Raw genomic sequence first — 16,203 nt, forward strand, 5'->3', positions numbered from 1 at the left:
TGGACGTTGTTTTTCTCAATTTCGTTCTAAACAACTTTGATGATCTAATGTAGTCCCAGACTTTTGTGTTTTTGCTCAATTTAGTCATCCTTTTGTTATTTCGTCAAATTTGTGTTAAATAAAGAGACAATTCAGTAATCTCAATATTACCCGGCCTCTCTTTACTCTCATACCCGCGAAGTGCGAAATCCATCTTTAATTTCTTTTACAAATTACTCCCAGACCTACGAATCAATTTTTATATTCGCAAGTTTGAGAGTAATTCGTAAAAGAAATAGAGATTTCACACTTTGCAAGTCTAAGAGTAAAGAGATGTCAATATTGAAATTACTGAATTGTCTCTATATTTAACACCAAATGGACGGAATAATATACAGATGATTAAGTTAAGCAAAAACACAAAAGTCTAGGACTACATTGGGTCACCAAAGTCATTTATGACGAAATTGAGAAAAAATGATTATAGTACAAGACATTTTGGGTATTAACTCTATTTATATTGAATTGAAGAGATTGAAACCTTGGATTCGATCAAGAAACTAGTATAGGATTGTGGAGGTGATATCTATAAAGTTAAAGCGATGAGCTAAGATAACTGGCATGGGTAAATGAAATATGATGGTTTATATTGATTCAATGAACTAGCTAGGCTCCAAATTAATTAGAATGATGGTTACATACATGAAAGGGAAGTGGACTAGTCTAATAGTACACCAAATATGAATGTATGGTACTTTACTACTATGGTAGGCGGGGGTATTATTAATCTGTGAAAGTGTTTAAGGGTAGGGTATGTTTGGTTCTAATAATACATACACAAATATAATATGAATTTATGGTACTATGGTAGGCGGAGGTATTATTAATCTTTGAAAGTGTTTATACGCACATGGAAATTGAAATCATAATGAGAATTAAATACTTGGTAATGAAATTTGGTGAAAGTATTTTACATGTTTGGTAGTAGGATGGAATTGAAATGATTATTAATATTGCTGTTTGGTTATCTATGACCCTGTAATAGGAATAAATGTTTTAAAAATACAAGAAGAAAAACTCAAGACAATTTATTATAATATAAAGACATCCAAAGTACCAATATGAACAAAAAAAAAAAAAAAATCTAAAAGAACCAATCCAAACTTAAAAAGTCAAATTACCAATTAGGAGGGGAATAATGGTTGGTTGACAAATTTAGCTATCAGGAATGAATATCAAAGTCAATGTTATTGGTTGGTTGATAGGTTTTAGAACACTATTATGGGTTTTGATTACTCCATTAATTGCAAAACCAATTCACTAATAAAATAAAGGTTTTATTTCCGCCAAAGGCCTTGTGGTCAAGCGGCATGAAGTGATTCTCCCAAGTGGGAGGTCATGGGGTGGGAGCAATGTTGACTTTTATGGGCTTCAGTAGGTTGGGAAAAGTATATGGACAGATACTACATGTAACAGGGTCAATAGTATTCAAAAAAAAAAAAAAAGTTTCATTTCCCTTCATCCTCCTCCACCCTTAATAGTCTTCTAGAAATTAACTTGTCAACCAAACAACACTTTGATTCCCATTCCTGAAGTGTTAAACTGTCTGTTAATACATACAATACTATTAGTACAAAAATTTAAGATTATTTGTGTTAGATTTTATTAATTGACATACATATGTTCGTCCAGGTGTGAATTAGTCTTATTAGGAGTCTAGTTTATAAGACATACTTTGGCTCAAGTCTTACTATTGAGTATACCCTGCAGGACATCTTCATAAATACTTAGAATATCACCCGCAACTGGTAGAATTAAGTTGTTTTTGCACTTCTCTGCACAATTAGGTTTGTACAGGTAGAATGATGACTTGCATGGATGAGCTAATGACCTCCTCTTCTTCTCCTTGTTGTAGATATGGATCACCAGAACTAGATTCTTCTTCATCAACTGGTTCACCACTTGTTTGACCTACCTACCTACAGTCTTCAATAGTGTTCATGTTCTCTTTCTTTGAATAACATCCATCAATGGTGCATTTGAGCTCATTGAAGCAATTGGCATTGAACTTGCCCTTTCATTATATTATTGGATTTCCTTTTCATACTAGTGGCAATGGTTCTGAACAAGTATCTGTAGCTGTCAATTCAATATTCTTGCACTTCCTCATCTCGATTTCTTTTGTTCTCAATTTGTTCTGATTAAATTGGTCATTTACCAAGGGTTTGACCGTAGATATAAAATGACATAATCTATTAAAAACATATCTACCCTAATTAAACTTGATTTTCTGCATAATACCAAATTCCTGAGGATAAATATCGTCCATACTCCCCAGTCTGCAATCAACACATTTGTAAATTATTATGCCAATTAGTTTCTGAAACTCAGGTTTTAGAGATTTCTTCAACAACGTAACCAAGATAATCTCGGTGCTTATGGAGTCCCTTCCCTTCGAATAATAGTCTAGAAATCCATTTGATTATACACATGACTATCAACATCCAATATAGAGTTTGGAAAACTGAAAATCTCCCTTTTGTCTCCCCCTCTAATCGCAATGTAATGTTTTCCCACATTAGATATAATCATATCACAGCATGCACCTTGATGAATTGATTCATGCAAGTAGAACTCAGTGACATCTTCCTCAAAAATTGGTACATAACTTAAGGAATTAGCTAGCATTCTTCTAGATAGAGCTTCAATAATCCTCTTCTCCAAGTCCGTATCAACTGCATTATTGAGAATTTGGACGTCCAACAGCGAGCGAGCGATCCGGAGTGAACTTTCTTCTTTGTTCTTCATAGTATTTCAGCCAGCTAGCTAATATATCATAGAATTCAGTTTGTAGCTAGTTAATTGTTTCGGGCAAAAACTTGTGTGAAACTGTCTCACGGATCGTTATTTGTGAGACAGGTCGTATCAAGATGAAATGTAATACTTATACTAACTTGCAAATGTAATACTGTACTAAATAATCAAGAATAAAATGTTTATTATTTAGAAAAAAATGTAATACTTTTACCTTCATCCTGGAACATTTGCTCAAGGAGAGTTACAGAGGTGTCAACTAAGCGCAAGGTTGCTTGGCACCGTGAAAATGTTATTTATATTGAATTCATCAAGAAATTGAAACCTTAGCTTGGACTTAATAAACCAGTATAGGATTGCGCCGCAGGTGATGTCTATCGGATAGACTCTATCCTATCAAGTTAAAGTGCTGAGCTAAGATAACAGGGTAAATGAATATTATGGCTTAAATTGATCCAATGAACTAGCTAGGCTCCAAAATGATGGTTACATGAAAGGAAAGTGGACTAGTCAAAGAGTACACCATGTAAGGGTATCACAAGAAAATAGAAAAATAAAACCGGGACAAACTCGGGGAAGTACGGTTCAGCGAACAACATACCCTTGTATAAATAGTGGTGTAAATCTTCTTTCCCAATCAATGTGGGACAAAAGTTACATAAGCTTTTTTCTCACCCAAATTTCATCTCAAATGGGTCTACTTTGAGAACCAATTTATTCACCCATTATTCATTTTGAGCGTACAATATATCGATCTCTTCGTCTAACTACAAAGAACCCGAATCAACATTGACACGATCCAAATCGAATGTGGACCCCACTTTTAATTGTACCACAAAATGACCACTTATGCCATTTTAGTGCTATTTTTCCAACATTGAAGTCTTAATGCATACAATACTGTTAGTACAAAAATTTAATATTATTCGTATTAGTTTTTATTAATTAACATATGTTGGTCCAAGTGTGAATTAGTCTTATTAGGAGTCTAGTTTATCTGGTAATTTAGATTAATATAATTTTCAGATAATAGGTTGTTAGTTCCTTGTTTATCTCAACTAATGTGTGGTTGAGATTTATTCTTTCCTTAAATCCTCGATCAAATTGGACGTGCAGTGTGATCATGCCATCTTTGAAGCCTAAATCCATGGTGTCCATATTCACAGAATTAAAGGGGTTGCATAAGATATTAAGAACATTACAATTGAATTACAGAAACAATTCAGCAAAGTCTTGCTTGGATAATTGGATATTATAAAGAGTTGATTTCATTTTTGGTCCTAGATTTATAGGTGACATTCTACTTTTAGTTCTCTTTTATCAAAACATCCACATTTGGTCTTAGTATTATTGTGGCATGACCATTTTTGGTCCTCTTTCAACAAAATTGTTGAAATGTCGTTAAATACAAATGCATTTCGGTCTTCAATTACAGATTTTTTCAAAAAAATAAACATAAAAATATAGCGGGGTCAACTTACTTTGTATAAAAATAATTGAAAAACCATTGTATTTAACAACATTTCAACAATTTTGTTGACGTGAGACCAAAAATGGTCATGCCACAATAATACTAAGACCAAATGTGGACTTTTTGATAAAAGAGGACTAAAAGTGGAATGCCACCTATAAATCTAGGACAAAAATGGAATTAACTCATATTATAAATATAAATTTTCTTTCCATTATTAGTTGGTCTTGGATATTGGTTAGAGTCGACTTCACAAGTTCACATACACATATTTCTAGTTTACTTTTTGTTATTTTTTAAATTTGGTTTGCAATTTTTTTTCTTAATAATTTTTGAAATTGTGAATTCCTATATTTGATTAGTGGAAGATTTTTTCATTGGAATTTCAATTCCTATAATTATTTTATTTTGTTCTTGTTTCCTTCAACTCAAATACTCAATTAATGCGGTTCACATGGCAAGAGTATATACTCATAAGTATGAAAAATATAAAGTGGGCTACTACAAAGTATTATTCTTGCCAATAAAATGTTGGATTTTTAGCATAAAAATGGCATTTAAATAGTTATTTTGTGGTAGAAATATACGTGGGTCTATTTTTAATTTGGGTCGAATATAAATAAATTTAGATTTTTCGTAGTGAGACGAAGAAAGTGATATACTGTGCGCTCAAAACGATGAACATGTGAATGAGAAATTGATTCTCATATGCACCCGTAGCTTGCGTACACGTATGTCATTCTAAAATTGGCATGCCTTATGAGTTACGTTATGCCAATTTTATGAAATAATTTGTCAACTTGTACAAGAGAAGCCAAGTGTTATGATATGGGTAGGTGCACTGTAACTCCGTAATGTGCGTGCTGCACCTTATGAAATGTGCAAATTAAACATCTCTCCGTAATTACGAGTCATTCATGGCAATTGATTTAACTCGAACATTTTATTTTTTTAAAGAAAAATGAGTCATTGTATAATAAGAATAATACACAAGAATCGTTGCTCCAACCAAATAGGTTGTTCGATAATGCTCCGTCGTTGTTAGAACTAGCTATTGGTGCACTAACATTTAGTTAAACTAATCTCAGTTTAATTATTAGCAAATTTGTTATCTCAATAGCGCATCTAACTATTTTATTTAAATAAAATACAATTTGTAATTTTCCTTCCTCGAGTATAAATAATTGTAGTGACTGGTAGTGAAGCATTGTACAGTGGATTTATGGTTTGCTATCCAAGAACACCTATTAATATGCTTAGAAATGGTAATACAATTCAAATTTAAATTATTTGTAATAACCTTTACATTTTAGTATATACAAATTTTAATTTATTTATTGTTTTAAATTATTGGTTTACTTCAATTAATGTGTTAATTTTTATGTACTTATTTGATTTTATTATTTCTCAAAAATATTGCAGTGGTTAGCAAACCAAATAATATATATATATATATATATATATATATATATATATATATATGAAATTAATATATAAGATTTAATATTGCAAATAGGAGATGCATTCATAGTTGTGTATTTAAAGTACGAATCATTCTATGGGAATCGTCGAAATACTTATCCTTTTATGTTTTTTAAAGAAAATGAGTCGGTATTGCAAATAACTGTTGGTTCTTCAACATTTAATCCAATTCATTCGAAATTTAGTGGTGAGCAAATTTATTTTTCTAATAGCCTATACACACCTATTTTCTTTTGTATAAAATGCATTCATAAATTTTCCTTCCTTCCTCTATGCAGTTATAACAAATCCATTCCGTACATCGCACATGTAAAAATACTAGTTAATTGTAATTTCATAATTGTTGATATTATTTCGATAATAAATATAATCATTTCAACCATTATAATTTGATTATTAAATTGAATTTGTATTATGCCATGTTAATGCCAAGATTTAGTAATCTCCTGTATAAATAAACTAACAGTTGGCAGATTTTTGGATGCTAAGAAAAAATCACCCCCTCCCCCTAGCTAATAGCGAGGCATTACTTAAAATGTGTAGATTTTGAAGAGACAAGACAATTTTGTGCATTTACTAAATCCTAAACTAACAGTTGGCAGATTTTTGGATGCTAAGAAAAAATTCACCCCCTACCCCTAGCTAATAGCGAGGCATTACTTAAAATGTGTAGATTTTGAAGAGACAAGACAACTTTGTGCATTTACTAAATCCTAGACTATTTTGTGTAAAGTACACATGGGATCACCGTTCTATGAGTTTTAATTTTCATAAAACGGAAATGCCATTGCCTTTCTTTTATACTTTCTCTTTCTTCTTCTTTTAATTGGAAAGAAGGCAATGGCTCTCAATTTCTTTTAATTGGAAAGCAGCAATGGATTGCCTTCTTTCCCTATTTATTTCTTAAATATTATTAATTATTATATTTATTTATTTCTTAAATATTATTAATGATATCAGTAAAACAAATTAATTTTAATTATTTATTAATACTGTGGTAAAATGCACGACAATGATAACATATTTTGATGATTTTTTATTAAGTATTTATTTATTTATTTATTTGGTTATTTGTAATAATAACATATTCATATATTCAAATTTGTCCCCTCAATTATTTTAAAAATGACAATTTTATCCTATTTTATCTTTTTTTTTTTTTTTTTTTTTTTTTTTTTTTTTTTTTTTTTGCAATCCGGATAGTAAATATAAAGTTGGGGTTTGGCGGTAAAAACATAGAGTGGGGTTATTTAAAAAAAAAAAAAAAACATACAATGGGGGTCTTTTGGCTATAGGCAATGAATGCCAGATTAATTTCTGCCAGAAATTGAGGAGTGAGAAACGGTATTCTAATTACCGTTTCTCTTTCCTCCTTAGCTTCAAAATCATTTTTGCAACGGTAATTGGATTACCTACTTTTGTGCAACCCTAATAAAAAAGGAAAAGTACTTTACACATTTTTGTCTACTCTCCAAAATCTGCACGTTATTGTCTTCTTCTTTTCTCATCTGCACATAAAAGGCAAGCACCCAGCTAATAGCCCTTAGCTTTGAAAATGACAAATTATACCGTACACATAGCAATGTGCATCACGTACGTAAACGACGTCGTTTTGAGCATTGTAAATTAATCGTCCATTTTTTTAGAAATCAAGTTTTCCGTTTTGGCCGGTCTGTGTATTTATGTTAATAGTCTGTGTATTCTAGGTAATCGTTCTGTGTATTCCAGGCAATCATTCTGTGTATTCTAGGCAACCGTTCTGTGTATTCATGTTAGTAACACATGTTGTGATGTGTTTGTGCATTCGAATGTTTTGGAGGATGAGTTCTGTGTATTTTGTGTCAGTATTTTGTGTATTCATGTTATTAACACAGGTTGTGATGTGTTTGTGCATTCGAATGTTAGGAGGATGCGTTCCGTGTATTTTGTGTCAATATTCTGTGTATTCTGGGCAAACATTTTGTGTATTCTAGAAAATGATTATGTGTATTATAGATAATGAATTCCCTGGAGTCATTCGCGTCCGATCCACTAACATCGAAATGATGTAGTTTTGGACTAGGGTGCACATTGCTATGTGCACTGTGATCCACTTTATAACGATTGACCTATTCCCCACTCTTGTTCCTTATCCTACTTACAATGCTATTTTTTCTTTCTATTGGACGCAAAAGGGTGATAAAACTTGGTGTGTATTAGCATCCCCCATTGCAGCCCGTAAGCATCCTCTTGGTCAACTAAGCAATTTCCTATCCAACCGATTAAGGCCCTGTTTGGTAAATAATCAGCCTATCAGCAAATTTTGGCTTATTTGACCACTATTAGTTGTTTGGTTAATAAGCTTTTTATAATTCCAAAATGCTAAAATTCAAAATGCTACTCAAAGCAGCCTTTTCAATTAGCTTTTTAAGAAAAGAAATTATACCAAACAGCTATTAGCTAACAACTAATTTATCAAACAACTTTCTACAATAAGCTAATATTATCAACAAATCATACCTCTAACCCAAACAACCAACCCAATCAGCCAACAACCATTTACCAAACAGGGCCTAAAACCTTCTAAAGACGCGTCATTAGTCTTTCCTCAAAGTCTTTGCAGCTCCTTTTTTTTTTAGTCTATCCTTATGCTTCCAAAAATTCTTAAATAATCTATCCCCCGCCGTGCTAACCTTGAACCACAAAGCTCCAACCTACACTGCAAACATAACAATTCTCATACTCTTAGAAAAATGTGACCGAACACTCCTCTTCTGACTAGAAAGCCAAGTCTTTAGTCTTTTGTAGCATGGCCGGAGTTGTGGTCCAACTTGCTTGTGGATGGTCCGGCCTATTTCTAAATGTTAAAGTCTTCTCAATTAATGTTTTTCCATTAATAATCTTTGGAAATATAAATTGAGAAGACTTTAAAGTTTTTATATATATGTGCGTGTGTGTGGGGGGGGGGGTATCCGGCAGCTATAAAAAGGAGAAAAGGAAGCACATTTGAGCAAGCTATCTAGGCATTCAGTTATCAATTCATAGATATACCTTGAAAAGTTGAGAGTGATAGAGAGGAGAGATGAAGGTAGCTGAAGTGCTTCGCATGAATGGAGGAATTGGAGACACCAGTTATGCCAACAACTCCCTTCTTCAGGTTATGCATTGCATTGCATTCCTTAACGTTAATCCCTTCATGCAACTCATAAATCTCGTACGTACTGTTATATATTGTCAAAAATGAAATGGTTTTGGTTTTGTTCAATGCAGCAAAAGGTGATACTTATGACGAAGCCAATAACCGACAGAGCCATAACAAGCCTCTATACCAGCCTCAACAATCCTAAGACCATTTCCATTGCAGACTTGGGCTGTTCCTCTGGCCCCAACACCTTTCTCGCCGTCTCCGACCTCGTCAAAGCCGTTGACAACCACCGGAAGAAGCTCCAGCGGCGACACTCTCCGGAGTTTCAGATTTACTTAAATGACCTTCCCACCAACGACTTCAACACCATTTTCAAGTCGTTGCCAAAACATGAAGAGGATTTTAGGAGGGAGATAGGAGAGGGGTGTGGGCTGCGCTTCTTTAATGGAGTTCCCGGTTCATTTTATGGCAGGCTTTTCCCCTCCGATACCCTCCATTTTGTTCATTCTTCTTCTAGTCTCCATTGGCTATCTCAAGTACAACTCTATATATATACTTAATTATGAATTACAATCATTAATTCGATCTAGCTTTAATTTGATTTCCAATTTGTTTTGATCGCGCACAGGTACCTAAAGGAGTAGAAGAGAACAGGGGCAACATTTGCATGGCAACTGCTAGTCCACCATCTGTGATAAAGGCATACTATGATCAATTTGAACAAGATTTTTCTACTTTTCTCAAGTGTCGCTCTAAAGAATTAGTGAAAGGTGTTGCGCCCGCGGAAGTGGGATAGATCAGATTGCAACAATAATTTGAGAAAGAAAAATAAATGAGGCACAGATTTTACGTGGAAAACCCCTAAACAAATTAGGGTAAAAACCACGGGCAAGGGTAGAAGAATTTCACTATGAGAAAATAGGAGTTACAACCACTCTCTAACTAACAAGGAGAAAACAAGGATAATTCTCTCTTGCTAGGAAGGAGAAATACACTCAACAAACTCTCTAATATCTCTAGTATATGAGGGAAGAATAAAATGATTTGGGATGACAAGAATGGCAAATGACCTCCCTATTTATAGTTGAGTATTATGGGTCATTTTGTAGTTAGTCTAAAGTTTAGGGATCAAACAATAAATTGTTCTTCAATGCCTAACTTTGACTTGCCTAACATTGCCTAATTTTGCCTAACAATGTTGATCAAAATTTGCAGCTTGTGTGCTGCCTAATTCTGCCGACAAAAGGTGGAAGAATGGTTTTGACCATGTTGAGTAGACAAAGTGAACACCCTACCTGCCATATTTGGGAACTCCTAGGTTTAGCCCTCAATGATATAGTTGCAGAGGTAGTTATATGCTCAACACATTTTTAAAATAAGTTACTACATATATGATATATCCACAACACTTTAAAAAACTTATTATTACATTATTTTTTGCGCACTATAGATTGGCCTCCTTAGAAGAGAAACTCTCTCTATATATATATAGCTAAAAGTTGGCTTAATTATTTGATGCAGGGTTTTGTGGAAGAAGATAAACTAAATTCTTTTAATATTCCTCTATACACACCATCTTTAGGGGAAGCAAAATTCTTAATTGAGAAGGATGGTTCCTTCACTATTGAGTGCTTGGAGGCTTTTCAAATTCATTGGACTGAATATAATAATGGAAGTGATTATGATGGGTACAACGTGATTGCTAGGTGCATGAGAGCTGCTGCGGAGCCTATGCTTGTTAGCCACTTTGGTGAAGGAATAATTGATGAGGTGTTCCGCAGATACGAAAAGATGATTGCTGATTCCATGTCGACTCGCCCGGACTACTCTCAACACATTACTGTTACTATTTCGGTTATTAAAATGTAATTTAATTCTAAATGTATCACAAATTTGCACTTAATTTGTGTATTTAGTTAAGGATTTCAAGTAATATTATCTTAAAATTCACTATAACAAATAATTTAAGCAAAATAAATGACTGTTTTTTTTTTTTTTTTTTTTTTAAATACGAATTGTTCTTCGCATGTTGTCTCAACTTAAGATTATGTGTTTTGGGTGCCTACTTCAATTTTGGTGAAGAGGTTGATATGTACCAACAAGGCTGCTTTGCCCGTGGCATGGTTTTCCGGCACAAATTTTACTGTGGACCGCACATCAAAGAGAAGTCGTTTTGATTAATAAAAATAGACAGACGAAATTCCGCTCAACTGCAGTTCCCCTTCAACGCAATTGCAGTTTCAGACGGATAAAATGACCTCCACACAATTGCAGTATCAGTTCAACACAACTATAGTATCAGTTCAAAACAATTGCAGTATCAGTTGAGATGAACTGTAGTATCAGTTATGAAGATTTAGGGGAGCAATTTCTCCCACTTATTAAAGTGACGTCGTATTGTGACCATGGCTCACAATGCATTGTGTACCGCGATCCACGGTATAACGACTTGTTCTCCGACTAGTCAAGGATCTGGCGGAGAACAATAAATAAAGTCAATAAAGGTGCCCGCGTGTTGGTGGTTTGCTCGGAGATCCGGCGATTCTTGACCAAGTGGAAGCAAAGCTAGAGCTAAAGCCAGAGAAACATCGACAAGGCATGTGTTGAGTGAATATGGGAACATGTCTAGTGTGCTTGTGTGTTGTTTATTTTGGATGAAATGAGGAAGGCTTCCTCAAAGGAAGGGCTTAACACCACAGGTGAATGGCTCGAGTGGGGAGTGCTGTTTGGATTTGGGCCTGGCTTGACCGTTGAAACCGTTGTTCTTCATAGTGTTTCAGCTTAATATGTGTTTTGAATTGGGTACTTCAATTCAGTTTGTAATTGTTTCCATGGCACGTGGATTGTGTTTTATTATGCCATTCCTATATTTTCATTCATCCTCTTCCTTTTTGGCATTTTCTATTCTCCTATGTTTTTATTTATCCTCTCCCGCAACTCTTCACCGCCACCAACTCCTTAAAGTACGTGAAATCTCTATTAAGATGAAGGAGATTCGCAACAATATATATTGCTACTTCAATATGGGATGCTAGATCATGATTATGCTAATAGTTTTATTTCAAAATGTTAAATTTTAATATATAAACAAACCTATTTAAATTTAAAACTTTTTAAATTTTATGAAATTTCTGTTTTAATCTTTTTACACTTATCAGCTTATAAAAAACTAATTTTACCAAACACTTTTAAAGCATATCAACTAGATTAACAACCCTTCAGTTTTCAGCTTCTAGGATTATAGCTTTTGAACTAGGTTTGCCAAAAATAGCTATAAACTTTGAAGTTGTTTGGAAACTAGCAATAACAATCTGTATGGGTGAAGGATAAAATAAATAGCTAGTAATTAACAATGACTTTAACATCTGAATCAAAATCAAATTTGTAACCTCCATAATCGATAATTTAATACAGAAATTAATAGCTAGTTTGGGAGAAGAGGATAAAATAAATAGCTAGTAATTAACAATGACATTAACATCTGAATCAAAATCAAATTTGTAACATCCATAATCGACAATTTAATACAGAAATTAATACTGCGGTTACAAACGTTAATTTTTTTTAAATGATTTCAAACTTCTCAGATTGCTTTTATGAGAATTTCAACAAAAGAATAACTTGAGATTTTTAGTATGTAAAAAATATTTTGTATGTAATAGTTTAGTCAATTGTCGTTTTTCGAAGTTACAAAAGTTTTTAAAATTTTCAGATTCTTAGGTTCCACTTTCATTACTCTGGTTTTAAGAAGACAGAGTTTTGTATCTCAAAAGTTCTAGTTTGAATGTTTGATTACCTTTGTTGCTTAGTAAAGAAAATCGAAAATTATTAGGATAGTGTTTCAGATGCCTAAATACAATGATCAAGTGTTTCTTTGTTTGTACTAGGTCTTAAGTTTGTTATATGAGAGTCAGACTCCTAACAAGTCATACTAAAGTTATTGAAATGCTTTTAGAATTGAAAAATATTGAAAATAAGAGGCTAAGAAGTGAAAAATAATGTTATAAAAGTGATTTTGATATAAGAAGGAGAATAAAATGTGAATTTTCTATTTTACCCCTCAAATTTTAATTATTTTTTAATTTTTTCATTAGTTTTAACGGCCAGGGATCAAATGTGCCACTTCGTTCATAACTGAGGGACTAAACTCGAATACGGTCATAACCCAGGGATTAAGTCGGAACTTGGTTAAAACTCAGGGACCAAAGATGCAATTTTCCCTTTTTAAAATTAATTCAAAATTAATACTTACAAATCAAAATTAAACAGTGCATCAAAAGGTAAAAAATTTGAAGAAAACACATGCACCAAAAATATGGTGATTAAAAAGTCCATATCGTTGTAGTCCAGTGGCATCAAACCCTTCCCTTTATACGGGAGGTGGTGGGTTCGGGGTTCGAGCTTCAGTGGAGTCAATATTGACTGTTGTGCTTCAATAGGTTGAGAAAGTAATTATGAACAGATACTGCATTGTAAAACCGAATGATTACCACACGGTAAAGCACCGTGCTTAGCAAAGCCCGCAAGGTGCTTATAGTTCAAAGCACCATTTGGTACTAACTCACCTTTCACCCAAAAGGTGCTAAAGTTAATCACCGATTCAAATAAAAAGTGTACTTCTATCACAAATAAAATGTCATTTTTGTTAAAAAATTCTAACATAATCTCAATGGCATCTCTGTGGTTCTGCTAAATGGGAGGTCACATGTTCGAAGTCCAGTGGGGCGTTGCCTTTTTGTGTTTCATTAGCTTAAGAAAGTATGTATGAACAAATACGACCATTTTAGATTAAGGTATGTAAAGTAAATCTTGATCTATGATATAATTTGCCCAATGACGTGAAAATTCTAACAAACCCCTACCAAATAGGTCCAAAAAAAGTTTCTAAATAAAAATAAATAGCTAAATAAAATTACAGGTTTTTTTACACCCAATATGTAACAAGGCGTTTGGTTGACATGAATTTCGATTCAATTACAACTTAATTCAGCGAAGTTAGAGATTACAATGTTTGATTTGAGAAATTGCAATTCATGTATTCCTCCCTAAAAATTGAAATTCAATGTATCTTGGAAAGTAAAAAACAAGAAAAATGACTAAGGGTGTGTTTGGTTGGGGGGTTTAGGCATAAGGTATGGTATCAAAGTGATTATTAGTGTTTGGTTGATATGTTTTGTGAATGCTACTATGGGTTTGGAATACCCCATTAATGGCAAAACCCATACCCTTATTAAATAAGGGTTTCATCTTCCTTCATCATTTCTTCCCCAACTATTAATAATCATTCCCATTCCACCCAACTACCAAACATGCTAAGGGTGTGTTTGGTTCGCACATGGGAATCGGAATCGGAATGGGTATCAAATACTTGGTAAGGGTAATGGGTTTTGGTGAAAGTATTTAGCATGTTTGGTAGTTGGGTGGAATGGGAATGAATATTAATAGTTGGGGAAGAAATGAAAAAGTGAAATGAAATCCTTATTTAATAAGGGTATGGGTTTTCCCATTAATGGGGTATTCCATACCCATAGTAGCATTCTCAAAACCTATCAACCAAACACTAGCAATCACTTTCATACCCATTCCCTATACCAAAACCCCCCAACCAAACACACCCTAAATACTTTCACCAAAACCCATTACCCTTACCAAGTATTTGATACCCATTCTGATTCCGATTCCCATGTGCGAACCAAACGCACCCTAAGTTCTCCTCCTCCTCATAATAATAATAATAATAATAATAATAATAATACAAGGACATTTTAATTTTTATATAAGTCCTTTCTTTCTCATTCCCATCATATCATTCCTAATTTTTCTCTATCAAATAACATAATATAAATTTCTTATTTATCCCACCTTAGCCCCACAGGATTGGACAAAACCCAAGTTGCCAAATTTGCACCTGTTGAATAATTAATGCACGTATTTTAAGTAAGATTTTGTGTACACTATGGCACAGGCAGTGAGACAGGTGGAGCAAAGGTAAACTGCCGCTTTTTTTTTTTTTTTTTCCTAATTTGTATGCATACAATTGACTCATACCTTGAAAGGTTTGCTTACTGCCCTTGATTTTGCTCCTCGTTGATTGGACTGATCTTATACTGTTATGTGTAACCACCATTTGTTAATTGTTATACATTATGGTGAATGGAGAGGCCAGGGTGATATTTATGGTATTAAAGTGGCTAGAGATGCATCACCGATTTCACATTTATTATTTATTGATGATAGTCTTTTGTTCTTCAAAGCAAACCAAAAGAAGGTGTAAGCGGTGAAGGATTGCTTGACATTATATAGTGAGGCTTCGAGTCAACCTGTAAACTTTGATAAATAATCAAATATTATGTTCAGCTCTAGTACTATAACTGATATGATGGAATATGTGGCTACTAGTTTGAGGGTCCAGTTGACAAATGATCTCGGTAAATACCTGGGATTGCCATTGTTTTTGGGCCATAATAAGACTGCTACTTTCCGGTTTATAGAGCAAAAATTAGAGAGCGGATAAATTGCTGGAGGCATAAATTTATTTCTAGAGTGGGTAAGGAAATTTTGCTAAAATGTATTGCTCAGGCTTTGCCAATTTTCACTATGTCCGTCTATCTAATTCCAGAGCATGTTTGTGAAGGGTTCGAGAGGATCATGAATCGTTACTGGTGAGATAGTGGTGGATAATGTAATAGAGGAATTTCTTGGTTAAGTTGGTCTCAGTTGTTCTCCCCGAAACATTATGGTGGGATGGGATTTAGGAGATTGCATGAACGTAATTGACCTCTTTTGGCCAAACAAGGGTGCCGTCTTTTGATTTATCCTGATTCTTTAGTAGGAAGACACAAAATTTGATTTCATAATACACAAAATTTAATTTCATAATACACAGAATTCATGTTCATAATACACACATAAACACGGTATATAATGAACTTGAATTCTGCGTATTATGAATATGAATTATGTGTATTATGAATATATGAATTCTATATATTATGTTAAATGTTTATGTGTACTCAGTTATATAATACACAGAATATATGTTCATAATACACATAATTCATATTCATTATAATGTGCTTATGTGTATGTGTATTATGAACATGAATTTTGTATACTCTGAACATGAATTATGTGTATTGGGCCAGGTCTATAGTGCCCTGTGGACCCTGGTCTACGAGTGTATATATACCTTGAGGATTGTTACTCTGATCTTCAGTGAAAAACTAATTAATAAAAAATAAGTAATTTGCACCTAGATACACCACATAAAATGATTAAAATTAAAATTACTACATAACACTCACCCATTAATATATACTCCGTATATGATAAT

At 33.4% G+C, this 16,203-nt stretch overlaps 1 protein-coding gene across 1 annotated transcript; it reads left to right on the forward strand.

The window, feature by feature from the left end:
• The first annotated feature begins 8,764 nt into the window (after positions 1-8,764).
• Positions 8,765-10,774, forward strand: LOC116030688 (salicylate carboxymethyltransferase-like). Its single transcript, XM_031273005.1, has 5 exons — positions 8,765-8,882; positions 8,996-9,406; positions 9,499-9,640; positions 10,117-10,217; positions 10,392-10,774. The coding sequence occupies exons 1-5, from the start codon at positions 8,808-8,810 to the stop codon at positions 10,737-10,739; spliced, it is 1,077 nt and encodes a 358-aa protein (XP_031128865.1). The 5' UTR covers positions 8,765-8,807; the 3' UTR covers positions 10,740-10,774.
• Positions 10,775-16,203: the final 5,429 nt, after the last annotated feature.

This window comes from Ipomoea triloba, chromosome 1 (genome assembly GCF_003576645.1).
Source record: "Ipomoea triloba cultivar NCNSP0323 chromosome 1, ASM357664v1".
NCBI lineage: Eukaryota > Viridiplantae > Streptophyta > Magnoliopsida > Solanales > Convolvulaceae > Ipomoea > Ipomoea triloba.

Excerpts from the sequence above, each read along its gene's own strand:
- LOC116030688 (XM_031273005.1), top strand. The coding sequence starts at position 8,808 with ATGAAGGTAGCTGAAGTGCTTCGCATGAATGGAGGAATTGGAGACACC. Across the intron at positions 9,407-9,498 it reads GTCTCCATTGGCTATCTCAA|GTACCTAAAGGAGTAGAAGA; the intron begins GTACAACTCTAT and ends GATCGCGCACAG. Across the intron at positions 10,218-10,391 it reads TCAATGATATAGTTGCAGAG|GGTTTTGTGGAAGAAGATAA; the intron begins GTAGTTATATGC and ends TATTTGATGCAG.